This window comes from Pan paniscus, chromosome 6 (genome assembly GCF_029289425.2).
Source record: "Pan paniscus chromosome 6, NHGRI_mPanPan1-v2.0_pri, whole genome shotgun sequence".
NCBI lineage: Eukaryota > Metazoa > Chordata > Mammalia > Primates > Hominidae > Pan > Pan paniscus.
The window spans coordinates 35,430,592-35,451,503 of record NC_073255.2 but is presented as its reverse complement, the minus strand read 5'-3'; the positions used below and the strand labels follow the sequence as shown (position 1 = coordinate 35,451,503).

The following is a 20,912-nucleotide window of genomic DNA, read 5'->3' as shown; positions in this document are numbered from 1 at the left end:
GCAAGACTAATAAAGAGAAAAAGAGAAGAATCTAATAGACGCAATAAAAAATGATAAAGGGGATATCACCACCGATCCCACAGAAATACAAACTACCATCAGAGAATAGTACAAACACCTCTACACAAATAAACTAGAAAATCTAGAAGAAATGGATAAATTCCTCGACACATACACTCTCCCAAGACTAAACCAGGAAGAAGTTGAATCTCTGAATAGACCAATAACAGGATCTGAAATTGTGGCAATAATCAATAGCTTACCAACCAAAAAGAGTCCAGGACCAGATGGATTCACAGCTGAATTCTACCAGAGGTACAAGGAGGAACTGGTACCATTCCTTCTGAAACTATTCCAATCAACAGAAAAAGAGGGAATCCTCCCTAACTCATTTTATGAGGCCAGCATCATTCTGATACCAAAGCCAGGCAGAGACACAACAAAAAAAGAGAATTTTAGACCAATATCCTTGATGAACATTGATGCAAAAATCCTCAATAAAATACTGGCAGACCAAATCCAGCAGCACATCAAAAAGCATATCCACCATGATCAAGTGGGCTTCATCCCTGGGATGCAAGGCTGGTTCAATATACGCAAATCAATAAATGTAATCCAGCATATAAACAGAGCCAAAGACAAAAACCACATGATTATCTCAATAGATGCAGAAAAAGCCTTTGACAAAATTCAACAACCCTTCATGCTAAAAACTCTCAATAAATTAGTATTGATGGGACGTATTTCAAAATAATAAGAGCTATCTATGACAAACCCACAGCCAATATCATACTGAATGGGCAAAAACTGGAAGCATTCCCTTTGAAAACTGGCACAAGACAGGGATGCCCTCTCTCATCACTCCTATTCAACATAGTGTTGGAAGTTCTGGCCAGGGCAATTAGGCAGGAGAAGGAAATACATGGTATTCAATTAGGAAAAGAGGAAGTCAAATTGTCCCTGTTTGCAGACGACATGATTGTATATCTAGAAAACCCCATTGTCTCAGCCCAAAATCTCCTTAAGCTCATAAGCAACTTCAGCAAAGTCTCAGGATACAAAATCAATGTACAAAAATCACAAGCATTCTTATACACCAACAGCAGACAAACAGAGAGCCAAATCATGAGTGAACTCCCATTCACAATTGCTTCAAAGAGAATAAAATACCTAGGAATCCAACTTACAAGGGATGTGAAGGACCTCTTCAAGGAGAACTACAAACCACTGCTCAAGGAAATAAAAGAGGATACAAACAAATGGAAGAACATTCCATGCTCATGGGTAGGAAGAATCAATATCGTGAAAATGGCCATACTGCCCAAGGTAATTTACAGATTCAATGCCATCCCCATCAAGCTACCAATGCCTTTCTTCACAGAATTGGAAAAAACTACTTTAAAGTTCATATAGAACCAAAAAAGAGCCCGCATCGCCAAGTCAATCCTAAGCCAAAAGAACAAAGCTGGAGGCATCACACTACCTGACTTCAAACTATACTACAAGGCTACAGTAACCAAAACAGCATGGTACTGGTACCAAAACAGAGATATAGATCAATGGAACAGAACAGAGCCCTCAGAAATAACGCCGCATATCTACAACTATCTGATCTTTGACAAACCTGAGAAAAACAAGCAATGGGGAAAGGATTCCCTATTTAATAAATGGTGCTGGGAAAACTGGCTAGCCATATGTAGAAAGCTGAAACTGGATCCCTTCCTTACACCTTATACAAAAATCAATTCAGGATGGATTAAAGACTTAAAAGTTAGACCTAAAACCATAAAAACCCTAGAAGAAAACCTAGGCATTACCATTCAGGACATAGGCATGGGCAAGGACTTCATGTCTAAAACACCAAAAGCAATGGCAACAAAAGACAAAATTGACAAATGGGATCTAATTAAACTAAAGACCTTCTGCACAGCAAAAGAAACTACCATCAGAGTGAACAGGCAACCTACAAAATGGGAGAAAATTTTCGCAACCTACTCATCTGACAAAGGGCTAATATCCAGAATCTACAATGAACTCAAACAAATTTACAAGAAAAAAACAAACAACCCCATCAAAAAGTGGGCGAAGGATATGAACAGACACTTCTCAAAAGAAGACATTTATGCAGCCAAAAAACACATGAAAAAATGCTCATGATCACTGGCCATCAGAGAAATGCAAATCAAAACCACAATGAGATACCATCTCACACCAGTTAGAATGGCAATCATGAAAAAGTCAGGAAACAACAGGTGCTGGAGAGGATGTGGAGAAATAGGAACACTTTTACACTGTTGGTGGGACTGTAAACTAGTTCAACCATTGTGGAAGTCAGTGTGGCGATTCCTCAGGGATCTAGAACTGGAAATACCATTTGACCCAGCCATCCCATTACTGGCTATATACCCAAAGGACTATAAATCATGCTGCTATAAAGACACATGCACACGTATGTTTATTGCGGCATTATTCACAATAGCAAAGACTTGGAACCAACCCAAATGTCCAACAATGATAGACTGGATTAAGAAAATGTGGCACATATACACCATGGAATACTATGCAGCCATAAAAAATGATGAGTTCATGTCCTTTGTAGGGACATGGATGAAATTGGAAAACATCATTCTCAGTAAACTATTGCAAGAACAAAAAACCAAACACCGCATATTCTCACTCATAGGTGGGAACTGAACAATGAGAACACATGGACACAGGAAGGGGAATATCACACTGGGGACTGTTGTGGGGTGGGGGGAGGGGGGAGGGGGGAGGGATAGCATTGGGAGATATACCTAATGCTAGATGACGAGTTAGTGGGTGCAGTGCACCAGCATGGCACATGTATACATATGTAACCTGCACAATGTGCACATGTACCCTAAAACTTAAAGTATAATAAAAAAAAAAAAAAAAGAAAAAATTTTCAGGAAAAAAGCATGAGAGTTATTATAAAGTTGTTAATTTCCTCATATACATAATAAATGAATACCGTGATTCTATATATTTTCCCTGATGGCTAATCTAAAAAAATTCTTAAATAATAGTTAAAAGCAGAAAAATAGAAAATATCTAATTGTATGTTTTTGTATTAGATGCTGATCATACTTTAATTCTATAATTCAAAATAGTATCACCCCATTTCTAAAATGACACTCTGTAAAATAATTTAAAGTGTTAATTATATGAGAAAATTACACATACATGTCTTCTTTAAACTTTTTTAAGTGGCTTTGTTTTCATTAGACTGTATTATTTTTAATCAGTATAGTTTAGTAAAGTTATTTTGAAAATAAAGAATTTTTGTTATCCTTTGTTTTTCTCACGTTTAATGTCAGTCTTCCAAAGAAAAATAAAATTTAGCACTAAGCACAAGAAAAAAAAAAAAAAAAGAAGCTGACCTTCCCCCATCATTATTTTTGGGAGAAGTAATAAACAGGAGTAACTTCTCCAAGATACAATGCTATTTATCTCGCTCTTGTTAAGCCCACAGTCCAGTACGTACAGGTATATAAATAATTTAAAAGGCCTCAAAGAGCATTAAGCCAGAAAGACCCATGCTTTAAATACACATTGGGCTTGAACAGAAGAGGTGTGTGCGTATGCATATGCAAACTCGTGGGTAAAGAGTCTCTTCATTTAGAAAACAGCACTTCAACTGCTTGTTCTTAAAATCAAGCAAACATGGTACAGACAGAACCAGAGAGCTCTGCTGCCGGCCCATCTCCCTCACTCAGGTATCACTTTAGAGACCTGCTTTAGAGCAGGTGAGCCAGGAGAAATCATGCATTGCTACCCAGGGGAAGGAACAAAAGAGGGCTTGCAGATTCAATATCCAGCCTCTACCTCATGACAAATGTATTTGCCAATGAAAAGGGAAGTGAGGCTTGGTTCCAATCCCTTTCTGATCCAAAGTATTAGGTTGGTGCAAAAGTAATTATGGTTTTTGTCCTTACTTTATTTATTTACTTTTTTGAGATGGAGTCTCACTCTGTGCCCAGACTGGAGTGCAGTGGCACAATCTCAGCTAACTGAAACCTCCACCTCCCGGGTTCAAGTGATTCTCCTGCCTCAGCCTCCCATGTAGCTGGGAGTACAGGAACGTGCCACCACACCTGGCCGATTTTTGTATTTTTAGTAGACGGGGTTTCACTGTGTTGGCCAGGCTGGTCTCGAACTCCTGACCTCAAATGATCCGCCCGCCTTGGCCTCCCAAAGTGCTGGGATTACAGGCGTGAGCCACCGCGTCCAGCCTGTCATTACTTTTAATGGCAAAAACCGCAACTACTTTGGCACCAACCTGATGATAGGTAACTCTCACTATGTATTTAATGTATCTTTCCCTATTAATGAGCTTAAACCAATGTCTGAGGCTGTGGTGACTGTTTGACTATGGAGGTACCTGCTGTAAAAGCAGCAAATAAATGCAAAGTTAGGGCAGCCCCCTGCCAATGTAAAGCTGCTAGAACATATGCCCAGTTACAAGCTATATTATATGGAATTCGAAGTGAGAGAAATCCCTAGAAAATGAAAACTCAGTTTATTTAAAATCTGGCTCCTAATTTAATAATGAATGCTCATAAAAGCAGAGACGGAAGAGAAATATGCTTCAGTATAAGGCTTTCCTCCCAAAGAGGTTTGTTCAAAAAAGAAGTCTATTCAAAAATTCGAGACTCATCCAAAGACTATTTATGGAAGACCTACTATGTACAGCACTGCAGTAGGCACCATTGGAGATGAGATACAAATGAGGGAAATCCCTGGGAGATTCCTACTTTACATCTAAGAAATGACAACTTCAATTGTTCTTCATACTAGAAACAAAAGGGCACACTGGAGATCACCACTCCTCTATCCAATACTGCAGGGGAGGAAGTGGGCACACTAGATAAGGTCATAGCTCTGCAAATAAACAGCTGCTCAAATTCACACAACCTGGAATTTTGCCTTACAAATAAGCATAGTGTTCTGAGTTTTCTATTCAAAAACATAAAAGAAGTAAAGTACCTTAAAACCTGAGCCAAAAACTGCTAGGCTAGAATCAAGACACTGCGATGGTCAGGAATTGCTAAATCAGACGAGACAGATGGGTTCCCCTAGCATCAGGAGCTTAATGATTTCCAGGCTACCAGTGGAGCTGAGTGCAAGCATGCCTTAAGATAGAAGGCAAATATGGCAAGGCCCTCCCCTCCTGGAGAATCTGCAAACAGTGGGGTTAGCAGCCCTAAAGCACCACTCCTGCCACCCCATCCTCACCTCAGGCTTTTCCAGAAGTCATTTCACCTGCTTGGAGACTGCTGTCACAGTACCTGCACACTGCGTCATTTTCTCAGAATAAGATAAAGAATAGAAAAGGTAAATCAATAGACATAAAGTAGAGGAGTGGTTGCCTGGGCTGAGGTTAGAATGGGAGTGAGGTAAATGAGCATGAGACTTATTTTGGAGTGATGAAAATGTTCTAAAATTGGTTTGTGGTGGTGGTTGCACAACTCTGTAAATATACTAAACATCATTGAACTGTACACTTAAGACAGGCTATTTTTATGGTATGTAAATTATACCCCAATAAAGCTGTTAATTTTTTAAAAAGTGTTAACTGTGTTTAACATTAAGCCATGAGCATGTCTACCCAAACGTGGGAGAAACAGCCTTGCTGAAAATGTAAAAACACAAGCAAATAGATCACAAGTTTGTTCAGGATTCCTTCAACTTTAATTGTGGGGGTAAAATCAGGCAGCCACTGAAGATAAAATACGGTCCCTGGGAGTAATCACAATGCTGTTTTCTTTTGTAAAGTGGACATAAGAGTTGTTTTTTTTTTTTTTTTTAGCGCAAGTGGTCAAAAGTTGTCAAAATTGTCCTCATTCCTCGATTGTCTCTTTTTTACCAGTCTCTTGCCCTTCAAACAGAGGATACCTGGCCTCCACATCAGCCCATGTGATGTTGCCATTGGCTAGGTCTCGGACTATGCTGGGCAGCTCAGAGATCTAGAGACAAGGAAAGAGAAGCCAAGTATCAACCAACTTGTTCAGATTTTTAAGAAGATTCATCCTGAACTCAGGAAACCTTACACAGAGCCAAACAATGTCATGCCAGGCATGGGTTCATGCTCTTCTAGCCCAAAACGCCCACCAGTTCCCCCAGACAACTCAATTCTGCCACAAAGCCTTTCCTAACTTTTCTAAATCTCCATGTCCCTTGAAGTTACTTCATGTGTATTAAATTTAACTATTAGAACAAACAGGACTCAGTCAAGTAACTCGTGTGAGGGAATTACATAAGACTGGCAAACTGGAGAGCTCTGACCAAGGCTACTGTTCCTCAGCCAAAACCAAACACTGGCTGCCACATAGCAATGGTTCTCAAACTTGAGTGCACGTCAGAATCATCTGGAGGTCTTGCTAAAACTAAAAAAGTTCTGCCTGCCCCCTCTGCCTCTCCACCCCCAGTTTATGATGCAGTAGGTCTGGGGTGGAGGTTTTGCTTATCTCATACATTTCCAGGGGATACTGATGCTGCTGGTCTAGGGACCACACTTTTGAGAACCACACCCAGATGGGGACACAGCTCCAGAGTAGCCAGATGGTCTCTAAAAAGTCAAGCTAGAAATTCACGACTTCTGGATTAGACTATAAACTCCTTCAGAAAAAAAAGCAGTCTTTTGCTTCTGTTTTCCCTATTACTTCTGTATCAAGCTAAGCACAGAACAGGCACTTGATGTATGTGCTCAAAGGTGATAAATTAGGCAGGCAGATGTCAATTAAAGCAGCTACTCTTTCCTTTCCCTTATCACTCATCCTTCCCCTTATCACTCATCCTTCCCCTTACCACTCATCCTTCCCCTTCTGTGCTTCTACCATCTCCATTACTGCCTTCCTATTGACCAAAACTACTGAAACATGATTCACTGTTTTGAATATATGAACACAGAAAAGCTTATACATACACATGTATACGTGTCTGTAAAAATAAAACATTAAAATGTCTAACCCCCCAAAGCCTACCAATAAAACTATGGCAACAAATTCTTAGGATCATATTTCTCTTGCCCAATAAACAAACAAGTATAAAAGCAAACTGCTGGAGAATAAGCCTGGAGCAACACAAATGTTTATAAAATATTAGAGAAGTGCTAATGGATATTTTCATAATTAAACCAGGGGGACTTGAGAATCTGGGCTCTGTCTGATACAAGCCGTTCATTAAAATTAAAAAGAAAAAAAAAGGAAAGGGAGCATAAACACATCAAAATCCAACACAAATCAGTAAGAAGCAGTACACATTTCTAAGGCTAAAAATGCCAAAGAGAAGGCCAGATACCTCTGCTCTTATCTGCCGCATTGAGTCACGGTCCCTCAGAGTTGCAGTGTGGGGGGTCTTGTTCACTGTGTCAAAGTCAATGGTGACACCAAAAGCCACGCCAATCTCATCAGTCCTGGCATAGCGCCTTCCGATTGACCCAGAGGAATCGTCTACTTTGTGAGATACTCCATGCCTGGTCAGGGCTTCCGCTATCCAAAATAAACAAAGTAAATTAAAAATAAAACAATGGAGTTAAGCCCAGTGTTATCTAACTACTGTCTTACAAGCTCAGGAGACTTATAAATGGGACCAAGACAAGAAAGCAACAAGTTGAGTTGCAAGAGAAAGAAATATCCCTAAAGTTTAATAAATCCCTTGCGGGAATCCAAATCTTCACTCATACCTCCATTTGATACAGCTATAGGGGGAACAAATATGGGACCAAGAGCCAAGGCCAGAAGGTGAGTCCTGACTCCACCACCTCTATTTTTATGGCTCTAAGCAGGTCAATGGACTCTCCCCATTTCCCAACTCTGAAATAAGTGGATGTGCCAGATGACCACCAGGATTCCTTTCAGGGCTGTGGATTCTGTGGCTGTAGATCCATTATGGTTGCTACACTCCACTCAGGTTCCCTCAATGAACTTGGCACCAAGGTCAGTATGAGAAGTAAATAATTTTTAAATCTGACTCTTGGGTCCTACCTTGACTCACTCAAATGCCAGAATAAAACATCTGAGCAAGCATATCCTCTCTCTTAGAAATAAGAGTACAGGCTAAAATCATGTACTCTTTATAAAATCATTTATATTCTTTATTCAGTCTATATTTTTATTGAAATAAATGATACATTTCCTAAAATTCAGTCTCCCTGATGGTGTTCCCATGGAGTTTACCCAATTGAATTTGCTTACATAATTCCTTGACAAATGGCATGAACTCCTGGTTTTGGCTCAGTGGGAGGACGGAACATTTGAATGGAGCGACTACAGCAGGGAAACTGAAGAACTGGATGGTTTAAAAAGAAAAAAATCCAAATATGTTAATTTGTAAATATCTAAATGCTAATATCCCAAACCAAAAGAGGTTAATATTCAGCAAGTGTTCAAGCATAACGTCATTACCAAAATGCCAGAAAACATGACATGAAAAGCAGTATGGCAAAAGAGAAGCAGAACCAGCATCAGAAACACCTGGTTTCAGCTCCGAATTTAGGCCAAGTCATGAACTCTTTCTGAACCTTAGTTTCTCCACCTAAAAAGCAGGTCTCTACCACCTGCTCTGCTTGCTTCACAAGCCCGTTACTAAAAAAGTCAAATGATGTGAAAGCATTCTGAAAGCTACTGTATATAAAAGACGGTAATTTTTTGGTTCCACAAAAAAGACTTTCTGTGGAGACTACCTAAATATTCAAACAAGTGGCAGTGACCCAAACCAAAGCCCATTCTGTCTTTTAAGAGAAAAACCTATGAACCTTAGTGACCAAGTGAAACAGAAAAGTTTAATTAGCTCACAAACATATGTCCAAAAGAAATAGTACAAAACAAAAAAAGATGTTCCATATACCTACACTAAAAAGTACAGCCTTCTTAAACTGCCCTGAAATAGTTTCTGAGTAACTCAGAAATCAAAGAAAGCAAAAATAAGGCTGGACACAGTGGCTCATGCCTGTAATCCCAGCACTTTGGGAGGCTGAGGCAGAAGAATTGCTTGACCCCAGGAATTCAAGACCAGCCAGGGCAACATGGCAAGACCCCATCTCTACAAAAACTAAAAAATTAGCTGGGCATTGTGAGGCGCACCTGTGGTCCCAGCTACTTGGGAGGCTGAAGCAGGAGGATTGCTTGAGCCCAGAAGTTTGAGGCTGTAGTCAGCTGAGACTGTGCCACTGCACTCCAGCTGAGCAACAAAGCGAGACCAAAAAAAAAAAAAAAAAAAAAAAAAGGCGAAAATATTCTGTGGAAGGCAAACCAATCAACCACTTTAGGTTGGAAATGGTTCGGCAGTTCTTAATACTTGTACAAAAGGTTCACTTGAAGGCAAAAACACAGAATAAATTTGTCCCATAAAAATAATGAATGACACAGGTTCCAGTTTAGCCTCTCACCCAAAGTTCAATTAACCTTTATTGCCAAGCAATGAATATCCCACTCTAAGTAAGGCCTGTATTCCACCAATATGGCTGCTCACATCACAGAAGGTTCAGAATTCTATTCCCTTCCTCCATCTTGTGATATTTCTATTTAAGAGAGTAATAGGGACCCGCCTTTATAGAAAAATAATTTTTAAAATTTCACTAGCAATGTTTTTATACCAAATTTATAGGCAAATGGATTGAGGAACTAGGTGCTAATAATTTAGAAACATTTTTGGCTTCCCACAGCCTAATCAAATTTCTCTTCATGATGGGAATTCATGCAATTCATAAAACACTGTGACTAATTTATTCTTGTTTAGCCCTTACGAAATTTCTATTAAAGCTCTAGTTATATTAATATTGCTAGATTCAAAGGAACAGCTAAAAGATTTTCTAAAACCTTTTTATTAGAAAAATAAGCAGACAAAGCTTGAAGCAGACTTGACATCTAAAAAGAACACATGCAGTTATGTTTGTCATCATTTCTCAAAAAGAACCAAGCCTTATGTTTGCGCACCTGGGGCCTAGCCCAGGTTCTTACAATCTGTTGAATGAATAGGGCTGCTCCTTCAAGGTTGGGAAATGAAGATGCAACTTTAGGGCAGAGAGTACCATACTAACTTTATTAGCTATGTATTACAATAGTGTGTCAGACTAAAGTACTGGTGCCGAGAACTCACTAGTTCATTCTTCGAGGTTAAATGTCCTAGAAAGAACCACAGGGTTGATGTCTAACATTACGTACACTCAAGCTTTAGAATGGCCAAGTGGATGACGCTGTTTCTTTCAATTAACCTGACATATACAACCTCTCCTTTCTAGCCATTCTTCTGGTTGGCTTTCCTAGTAATCTGCCCAGGAGTGTAACTTCTGCAGGCAGAGGTGAGGTAAAAATGGTGAAGTAAGGCAAGGAGATAAAGAGGAAGAAGGCAAGGAGCAGTGATTCAGAAGCATCAGACCGAAAAGAAAATTTGTGGGAGCTGATGAAGACTTCTTATAAACTTCTATCTTCAGCAATACTTGAATGCTAGGAAAGGCTATACCCCAGACAACTATTATCCCATTTATGATCTGTCAAGCTTTCACAGTGAAATCACCCAGGATTCTTATTTTTTTAAAAAAACCCCCAGATCCCTGGGTCTCAGACCTAGTGAATCAGCATCTCCGGAGTAGAACCTAGGAATTCACATCTTTACCCCAAAAGTACCCCAGACAAGTTCATGCAGTTTGAGAGGGTTCCCTTTGATACTTTACCAGAGTACAGATACAGCTTAGTGGTCTGGCTAAATTCTATGAGTTATCTCGTCCTTCCCAATTTTCTGAAACACAGCATATCCAGAAAGTACCATTCCTTCCATTGACATATATAGATTGTTCCCCAAAGTAATAGGTTCAGTCTAAGAATAGAGAGCACCAGGCAACTAAAACAATAGCTTCTAGAATAACCTAAAGCTCAAATAAGATAACACAGGAAACTGGTTTGTCTATACACACTTAAGCAAAGATGAGTGTTAATAGCACTAGATTATAGTAATAACTAATTGACCATTCTAGAGTCTTATTAATGTACTTCACAATGTAATTCAGAAAATTTTTATTTTCTGACACTATAACAGCACACTGTACACGACAACTTACTGTTCTCTGTTCATCTCCTTCTCGTACATGGAATGTATGTTCAAATACCGTATACATGATCCTACCCAGGCCGAAGGAAGGTTCAATTACATTTGGAACAACTTCTTCCACTGCAAAAGAGATAGAAATAACATTCTCTCAAATACCACATAATGCATTTTAGATTCTCTCTAAACAATTCACCAGCTGCGGTGGCTCACACCTGTAATCCCAGCATTTTGGGAGGCTGAGGTAGGTGGATCATCTGAGGTCAGGAGTTCGAGACCAGCCTGGCCAACATGGTGAAACCCCGTCTCTACTAAAAATACAAAAATTAACTGGGTGTGGTGGCAGGTGCGTGTAATCCCAGCTACTCGGGAGGCTGAGGCAGGAGAATTGCTTGAACCCAGGAGGCGGAGGTTGCAGTGAGCCAAGATCGTGCCATTGTACTCCAGCCTGGAAGACAAGGGCAAGACTTCATCTCAAAAAAAAAAAAAAAAAAGAAAGAAAAGAAAAAAATTCTTAGCACTAAAAATATCTCTATTCTAGATGGATTTTTATCTCTGTATATCAGAACAAAGAAACTAGAACATACCTAAAAACTATTTGCTGATAGGAAACATGCCTTTGAAGAGAAAGCTGGAGTGAAAAAACCTTTCACCAAATTCTGTTTATACTGTGTAAAAATGAAACCTGAGGTACTAGAATATTCCCTCACCAGTCGGCAAACTACGAATAGCAGCAGCTACACTTTATCTCTATTACCTGCCTCGGCTACCCAGAAAGCATAAAAAATCTAAGGCTTTTAATAAGATTTTGCTAGAATTTAAAATCTAACACAGCTGGCAAAATTCACAAAAACAATTCCTACACGCAAAAAGTATTACATGGTTTGTATTTGTTTAACTTTTTAGCTTGTTATCTTGATAAGAACTTGTTCAGAACCAAATTACTGGCATTGTATCACCAAGGTTCTGGGGTCAGGACGCCCTTAGGGGAGAGTTTGCTCAAAGAACAGCACTCCATCAAAGACATCTTACAGGGGCTCACAGCTCTTCCTGTGGGTAAGACAACACCCGTGGTATACAAAGGAAATATACTGATAATTATTACTTATTATGTGGAAAGGAAGAAGCACTGCTAAGCAATGTCCAGGTCTAAGATAACTGGTCATAACTTTGGAAGAGTTTATGTTTTTTGGGAAATGAGATCATTGGTACCAAAACTCACACACATACGGGAAAAGAGAGCCTGTTTGTCTATGATAAAGAGTTAATACTTTAGAAACATGATCAAGGCATTTTCCTCCCATCTTTCTGTGGTATCTGAGTAATGGTGATGTGCAGCTCTGAACCAGCTGCCAGGATCATGGCTATAAAGCCCCAGAGTATGATGGAAAAGCCCCAGAGTGTGATGGAGAAGCCCCCGCTTACTCCTAACATTGCTCACTGAAGCCTGGCTACAAGACAAGCCAAGAACAAAAGGAAAGGTATGCTCACTCTTTCCACTGGCAGTAGCTTCTCAAACACCCACTACTACTCCGTTTCCAGGAATTTCAATTCAGCCACAAATAAACTTCAGCATCCTTCATACGTGCTCCAAATTACTCATTGCCTAATTCACAGAATTTGTTCTACAAAAAAACATCTTCTTAACTTTTAAAAAAGCATGCAACAACATCACTGGTCTAAATTACTTTTTTTTTTTTTTTTTTTTTGAGACGGAGTCTTGCACTGTCGCCCAGGCTGGAGTGCAATGGCGTGATCTCAGCTCACTGCAACCTCCACCTCCCGGGTTCAAGGGATTCTCCTGCCTCAGCCTCCCGAGTAGCTGGGATTACACGTGCGCATCTCCATGCCTAGCTAATTTTTGTATTTTTTTTTTTTTTTTTTTTTTTGAGACGGAGTCTCGCTCTGTCGCCCAGGCTGGAGTGCAGTGGCGCGATCTCGGCTCACTGCAAGCTCCGCCTCCCGGGTTCACGCCATTCTCCTGCCTCAGCCTCCCGAGTAGCTGGGACTACAGGCGCCCGCTACCACGCCCGGCTAATTTTTTGTATTTTTAGTAGAGATGGGGTTTCACCATGTTGGCCAGGTTGATCTTGAACTCCTGACGTCATGATCTGCCCGCCTCGGCCTCCCAAAGTGCTGGGATTACAGGCGTGAGCCACTGCGCCGGGCCCCTAAATGACTTTTTAACAAGTTATTTTGCCAAAGAAGACAGGGAATGAGGGCCAGGCGTGGTCGCTCATGCCTGTAATCTCAGCACTTTGGGACGCGAAGGCAGGTGGACTGCTTGAGCCTAGGAGTTCAAGATCAGCCTGGGCAACATGGCAAAAACCTCATCTCTACAAAAAATACAAAAATTAGTTGGATATGGTAGCCTGCACCTGTAGTCCCAGCTAATTCGGAGGCTGAGACAGGAGGGAGGAACGCTTGAGCCCGGGAGGCAGAGGTTGTGCCACTGCACTCCAGCCTGGGTGACAGAGCGAGACCCTGTCTCAAACAACAACAAAAGCTTTAAGGAGCAGTGACTTTTTGTTTATTATTTTTACAAATTTACCATATAGTGTTTTCTGGAATCTCTTCACATTGACCATGTCTTTTGTTAACTGAAATGTTTTCCCTTCAGTTTCAATTGTGAATTCCCTACAAAGAAACAAAACACATTTTGTATTAGTTCAAACAGGCACCCCGTGCCTTAATTTAAAGGAATTTTGTAGATTGCTAAATTGTTTTTTATTTTTATAACTTGATCGACTCTCCAGATATATTAAGTGATGTCAAATTTAAATTATTTCATAAGAAACACCAAATTAAGCATTAGTCTAACAATGGCACCAAAAAGTACTCTGAGGAGTTACACCAAATTTTGACTAGTTTTATAAAATTCCACAAGTGACTTAATGACAAATTCCTTTGGTTTTGAGATCAAGGTAAAACCAAAAACAACTTTTTGAAAATTCAGTTTTAGAATAATAACAACTTTGTCAGAAATAGGCCTGCTGGTAAAAACACAAGGGTTCTCATTACTGTCCCAACAAATGTACAAATGAACCAGCATGCCATCTTACAGAAGTAATTTTACGATCCAATACCCACACTATTTTCAAAATAAATTTTGACATTTGTGTTGATGAAGATCAGTTTAAAAGAAGTTTCATGTTTCTGTTTCATATGGCAATATAAAATATTATCCCCCTCAAAATCACTGGCTGCCATGTATTTGTGTCCTGAGATATGCCCATTCAGTTTCAGGTTATAAGAATTCATCTTTATAAAGAGCTTCACGTAATACCTGTATTTCAGCTTAGGAGGTATTTCCTCACATTTTGAATATCAATTTGGATTTCTCTTCCCTCCCAAGCAATTCAGTGCTAGGATAGAGAGCCCTCATGTGGTTGTCTCAGAAGCTAGATAGTTGGCATATGTTACAACTGTATTTTGCTAGTTTCCACCTGTGATAATCTCATGCCTCATCTGACTGTTCACTGAATTCTTCCATTTTTACTATTCTGTCTGAAGTCTGTGTGTGCATGCATTCAAGGTTCCATTACATACACAGTGTCACATGCATCCTCTCTGTGAGCACAGTCTAAGTGTATCATAGTTAACAGCTATAAAAGAGTTGCAATTGGGTCAGGCGAGGTGGCTCACACCTGTAATCCCAGCACTTTGGGAGGTCAAGGTAGGTGGATCACCTGAGGTCAGGAGTTCAAGACCAGCCTGGTCAACATGGTGAAACCCCGTCTCTACTAAAAATACAAAAAATTAGCTAGGCGTGGTGGTACACACCTGTAGTCCCAGCTACTCGGGAGGCTGAGGCAGGAGAATTGCTTGAACCTGGGAAGCAGAGGTTGCAGTGAGCTGAGATCGCGCCACTGCACTCCAGCCTAGGTGACAGAGTGAGACTCCATCTCAAAAAAAAGAGTTGTAATTGACAAGGAGACAGCCATTATTTGAGAATAATTAATAAAGCAAACTGTGATAATGATAAGGATATTTAACTAGTAATATAACTTAGTCCATTTTAATGGGATTTGATATTGTTTTAGTATAAATAGATGTTAATTCTGGAAGACCAGAAATGTTTTTAAATTTTTCTGAAACAGGTATCTTCAACTTGCAAGAGTTCATCTTTGTCCCATCTGTTCTTTGTTCCTTTTCCTTTTCTCCCACCTTCTTGTGGAATATTTTTTCTTATTCTACTTTATCTCCACTATTGGTTTATTAGTTACACCCCTTTTTTGTGTGTGTTTTTTTTCCAGGTGATTGCTCTAGAGTTCATTCTATCCATTTTTTAACTTATCATAGTTTATCTTCAAGTAATATTACACCATTTCACATATAATGTATACACCTCACAAGAGTATATTCCCAATTCTTTGCTCCCACCCTTTGTGCTATTGATAGCATACATTTTACTTCCATGTTATAAATTCCATATTACTTTAAATACTCCATTATCTTTTAAAGAAATTAAGAGATGAGAGAGAAAATGCCATTTCTATTTACCCACATATTTATCATTTCTAGATCTCTCAAGTCCTCTGGGTACATCTAAACTTTCATACTTCTGCCTGAAGAAGTGCCTTTAACAATTCTCATAGTGGAGGTCTGCTGGCAATGCACTCTCAGAGCCCCGGACTGTCTAAAACAGAGGTGTTCAATCTTTTGGCTTCCCTGGGCCACACTAGAAAGAACTGTCTCGGACTGCACATAAAATACACTAACACTAACCACAGCTGATGAGCTAAGAAAAAAAAAAATGCAAAAAAACCTCATAATGTTTTTTGAAAGTTTACGAATTTGTGTTGGGCAGCATCAAAAGCCATCCTGGGCCACATGCAGCCTGCAGGCCGCAGGTTGAACAAGCTTGGTCTTAAAGTACTTCCTCTTCATTTTTGAAAGATATTTTTGCTGGGTGTAGGAATTTTGTCTTAAAGCACTTTAAAAGATTTCATTCCATTATATTGTGATCCGCGCAGTTTTTGATATGAATTCTAATCATTCTTATCTTTGTTTGCTTTTATGTAATGAGTCTTTTTCCCCACTAGCTGCTTTAAAGGTTCTTCTCTTCATCCCTGGTTTTTAGCTATTTGATTCTCACGGGTCTTCATGTGGTCATCTTCGCGTTTATCCTGCTTGGGGCTAAGCTTCTTGATCTGTAGTTTTAGCGTTTTCATCAAATTTGGAAATTTTCTAGCTACTGTATAACATTTTTTCTATACACCCTCTCCAGGACTCTCAATTACACATGCATTAGACTGCCTGATATTGTCCCACTGGACATCTTTTTCCCAGTCTCATTTTTTTCTATGCTTCATTTTGGATAGTTGCTATGTCTTTAAGTTCAATGACCTTTCTTTTGTAATGTTTAATCTACTGTTAATCCCATCCAGAGACATTTGCATTTGAGATATTGCCTCTAAATGTTTCATGTTGTTTATATATATAAAAAACATGTGTTTATATCCATATTACACATATATTTTTCCATTTCTCACCTCACATGTTAATGTTTTCCTTTACACCCTTGAGTACATGAAGCATATTTATAATAAGTGCTTTAACATCCTTATGTACTTACTGCATCATGTTTGTTTTTTCTGGGTGTTTCTTTTGACTGACTTTACTTCTCATTTTCCTGCTTTTTCATATATATAATAATTTTTATTGTTTGCTGGATATTGTAAGTTTTACATTGTTCAGTGCTGGATTTTGTTGTATTTCTTTAAAGGCTTTTCTCTATTTTTTTTTTTTTGTTTTTTTTTTTGAGACGGAGTCTCACTCTGTTGCCCAGGCTGGAGTGCAGTGGCACGATGGTGGCTCACTGCAAGCTCCGCCTCCCAGGTTCACGCCATTCTCCTGCCTCAGCCTCCTGAGTAGCTGGGACCACAGGCGCCCGCCACCATGCCCGGACAATTTTTTTGTATTTTTAGTAGAGACGGGGTTTCACTGTGTTAGCCAGCATGGTCTCGATCATCTGACCTCGTGATCCGCCCACCTAAGCCTCCCAAAGTGCTGGGATTACAGCCGTGAGCCACTGTGCCCGGCCTTCTCTATTGTTTATATTCATGCTTAAACAATTACAGAGAGTATTCTAAACCTCCAAAAAGGAGAGAGAAGTGACCTGAGAGATAGTAGATGTAGTTTCTAACCCTTCCTTCCTCAGCCTGGCTGGACAAGTCTCTTTGTTTAAGACAGTTACTAGGAAAAAAAAAAAAGTATATTCTATTTCAAATCTTTTTTCAGGCTATAATGTCAAAATCTCAGCAAAGACAGTCTTTTAAATGCAGCCAAGATACAGTACTTACCTGCAAAAAATCTTAAGAAATTAATCTCATCCTAACTTTCAGAACCTGGCAGATGACACAACTGACTGGAGCCCATGGAAGAGTAAACATCTGATATCTTACCCTTTCTCATTCAGCAGCATCTCCATTTCTGTAATGTAGCACTCATCACAAATGGCAAGATACTCCATCACCAGTTTTGCATCCTTCTTATACGCCTTACCAATTGCTCCCTTACTGGGTTCAAACTGAACAACATTGACTGTTTTGTATGAAGTAGTCAAGGAATCCAAAACTACAGCACTGCCTCAGTATTTCAGAAAATGAGCCTGAGAACAATCAATCATCAACTTAAAACCACGCCAGCTCTCTATCAGTACTCCAGATCCTGTTTATGCTGATTTTAAGGCAAGATGAAACACCTGTCCACAAAATCATTCAGACAACTCTCACCCAAAATTAACACCATCAATAGAAACTTTTCCAGTTACAGTGAGAAAAAAGAGATATTATCTAATCAGCAACGACCCAACCCATAGCATAAGAACTTCTGATAAGTATTTCTAAAATGCTCAAAACAAGATCTATTTCCTGTCACTGACCTACCCCTAAGAAATCAGCTCATAACTTCACTGCCTAGTAAAGAAAGAAAATTTCTATTTTGCTGATTTTCAGACCAAGCGAGCTAAATTATTATTTCAGCTACTATCAAATGGCACTCATCTTTTAATGGAAAAAGCTTTCACCAGGTACCCTTTATTTAAAGAGCATGTAGGTAGGTGCAGGTGTGAAGTGCGTTTTGGAAACAGCTGAGAAAAACTATTAACATTCTGAAAGATATTCAGAGCATTTTTCTAAATATGCTTCTTTTAAAGGCCAAACATTGAGTGGGCACACGTCAGACTACAAGTACAGAGAACAGGAAAGGAACAAAGGGATAGGTAAAATAATACTTTTAAACAAGCATTACTACAGTGTCTAAAACATCTCCATTTATCCATAGAACAAGGTAAAGACTTGGACTTATTCATTAGCAAGATGTTCACATGTGAATCCTGAGTTTTTGGAGTGACCAGAAAGGATATGGGTTCTTTCAGAGGTTTCTCAGCTACAAGTGGGACTTTGGTGGCTCGTGCATGACAGGAGAGGTCATAACAGGAACGATCAGCACATCCAACAATCTCAATCCAACCCTAAAAAGATATAATCAATAAAAACATTACTTACTTATTATTACTTATATTGGGTTCATTCACAAATGCATGCAGATTATAAACCTTTCATATATTCAATGATAATTCGATGACATAATCTTCATTCAAATTTTATAAATATTTGAAATGGGAATAGCCTCATATATCAGGCAGCTAATAAGCCTATAAAATATAATTCACACTGATCTGGGTGTGATGGCTCATGCCTGTAATCCCAGGTACTTGGGATGCTGAGGTGGAAGGATCACTTGAGGCCAGGAGTTTGAGACCAATCTGGGCAACATAGTGAGACCCCATCTTAAAAAAAAAAGAAAGAAAGAAAAAAATATATAATTCACACTGTACACAAAGTAGTCTTCCTTTCTGGATGGATTTATATTGTTATACTGAGTCTGTGGGGTAAACTAATATATTCTGGAATTTAATTATGGAAATTAAATGTGAACCTAGACAAAGCCTGTAAATTTGGTTCAAATTTGTGAACAGAAATCAAAATGAATTTGGCAGAAACCACTATTCTTTAGATGAAGTACCTACTGTTCTCACAACTTGATATCAGATGGCTGACTAAACACATACTTCAGCTGGCCATAAATGTGGGCATTTGGATTCAATTCACTTTCTTCACTGAACAAAAGAAAACTCAGTATAAGAGTGGGTAAAGTTCAGGTCACACAATAAAATTATATAAGAGCATTATGATCACATTGATGCCAGGTTCCCTTTCTTATAAATACACACATAAGATACTTTTAAAAAGCGAAATTTAAATTATTTTCAAAGAACCTGCAATGAATTGAATGCTTGTGTCCTCGACAAAATTCGTATATTGAAATCCTAACTCCCAATGTGATGGTATTAGGAGGAGGTGCCTTTGCGAGGTGATTAGGTCATGAGGATGGAGCCCTAATCACTGGAATTTGGGACCCCAGAGAGCTCTCTTGCCCTCTTTCACCATGTGAGGATACAAGAAGAAGTTGGCAGTATGCGACTGAGAATGGGGCCCTCACAAGGATCAGACGATGCTGGCACCCTGATCTCTGAATTCCAGCCTCCAGAACGGTGAGAAATCAATGTCTGTTGTTTATAAGCCACTCTGTATGTGGTGCTTTCTTATAGAAACCCCAACTATGACAAACTCTTAAGAACCCGTTATTTCAATAAGAACAAGAGTTTGTAAAGAGCTTATTTTGGTAGATACCTAGTTAGTCCTTCTCAAGAAGATTCATTTTTTTTTTGCCCTTGATCCAAAGAGTTTGGGGAAATTCAACCATCAAAACTACTAAGCTTGGCCAGTAGTTCGTGTCTCTAATCCCAGCACTTTGGGAGGCTAAGGCGGGTGGATCACCTGAGGTCAGAAGTTCAAGACCAGCCTGGCTAACACGGAGAAATCCTGTCTTCATGAAAATACAAAAATTAGCTGGGTGCAGTGCCATGCATCTGTAATCCCAGCTATTCGGGAGGCCGAGGCAGGAGAATTGCTTGAACCCAGGAGGCGGAGGCTGCAGTGAGCCGAGAGTGCACCACTGCACTCCAGCCTGGGTGACAGAGTAAGACTCTGTCTCAAAAAAAAAAAAGGAAAAAAAAAAAAAAAGAAAAAACTACTAAGCTTTCCAAGCACATGTTATCACATGGGGTGTCTGTAATAAAGCAAGCAAATATAAAACTCATATGAGCTCAGAAACTCCAACACAAAACAACAACAAAAGGAATTAAAGAACAAAGCCTAAAAACATGTAACCTGGCAATCTGACATTCCCTATACATGTCGACTGGTTAAGTATACTTATATTCTTAACCATATAGTTTGGTGGTTATAATTTACTGCAGATGTCAACTAACATTTATGTACTAAAAGGTAAAATTACAAAAACGTGCCTGAGAATAACAACGTTGGGATAGTGGTTACTTCTCTGGATGGAAAGAGAATTGGTGTGGCATTAACTGCAATGGTAAATTTTTTTATTAAAAAAATATATAAAGCACACAAAAAGTATTAAACTCTCTAAAGGAGTTCTCCCCTCTCCTTAAGAGCCTCTGGGACTCTGGAGCTTCTTGTTTCATTTAGCCCTGTTTTCCAGTGACTTTCCATTTTCTGATCCCTAACCCTCACAATGGCACTTAGATAAGGACGAGCAGGCATCCAGTGGGGTTTATAAAGCAGTACAGCATAACTGTTAAGAGCATGAGTCTGGTGTCAGACAGCCAGGTTTATATCCCAGCCTCACCACTCACTGGCTGTGAGACTTAAGCAAATTACTTAACTGAGACAGCAAGAACAACATCTGGTTTAATCTGAAATCAGAGTCAGAGCAAACTAAGAGAAGGAGCTGGGTATGAAACAAAAAGA

The 20,912-nt window shown here is 39.3% G+C and overlaps 1 protein-coding gene across 1 annotated transcript in view; it reads right to left on the bottom strand.

Moving 5' to 3' along the window:
* Positions 1–5,689: 5,689 nt before the first annotated feature.
* Positions 5,690–20,912, bottom strand: part of GARS1 (glycyl-tRNA synthetase 1) — a 39,314-nt gene continuing 24,091 nt past the window's right edge. The window contains exons 11-17 of the mRNA XM_063605667.1: positions 18,429–18,541; positions 17,472–17,612; positions 13,616–13,701; positions 11,078–11,187; positions 8,217–8,310; positions 7,321–7,511; positions 5,690–5,987 (exon numbers count right to left, since the gene is read on the bottom strand). Coding sequence (XP_063461737.1) covers positions 5,862–5,987; positions 7,321–7,511; positions 8,217–8,310; positions 11,078–11,187; positions 13,616–13,701; positions 17,472–17,612; positions 18,429–18,541 — 861 coding nt within the window. The 3' untranslated portion in view covers positions 5,690–5,861. The remainder of the gene's footprint in view (positions 5,988–7,320; positions 7,512–8,216; positions 8,311–11,077; positions 11,188–13,615; positions 13,702–17,471; positions 17,613–18,428; positions 18,542–20,912) is intronic.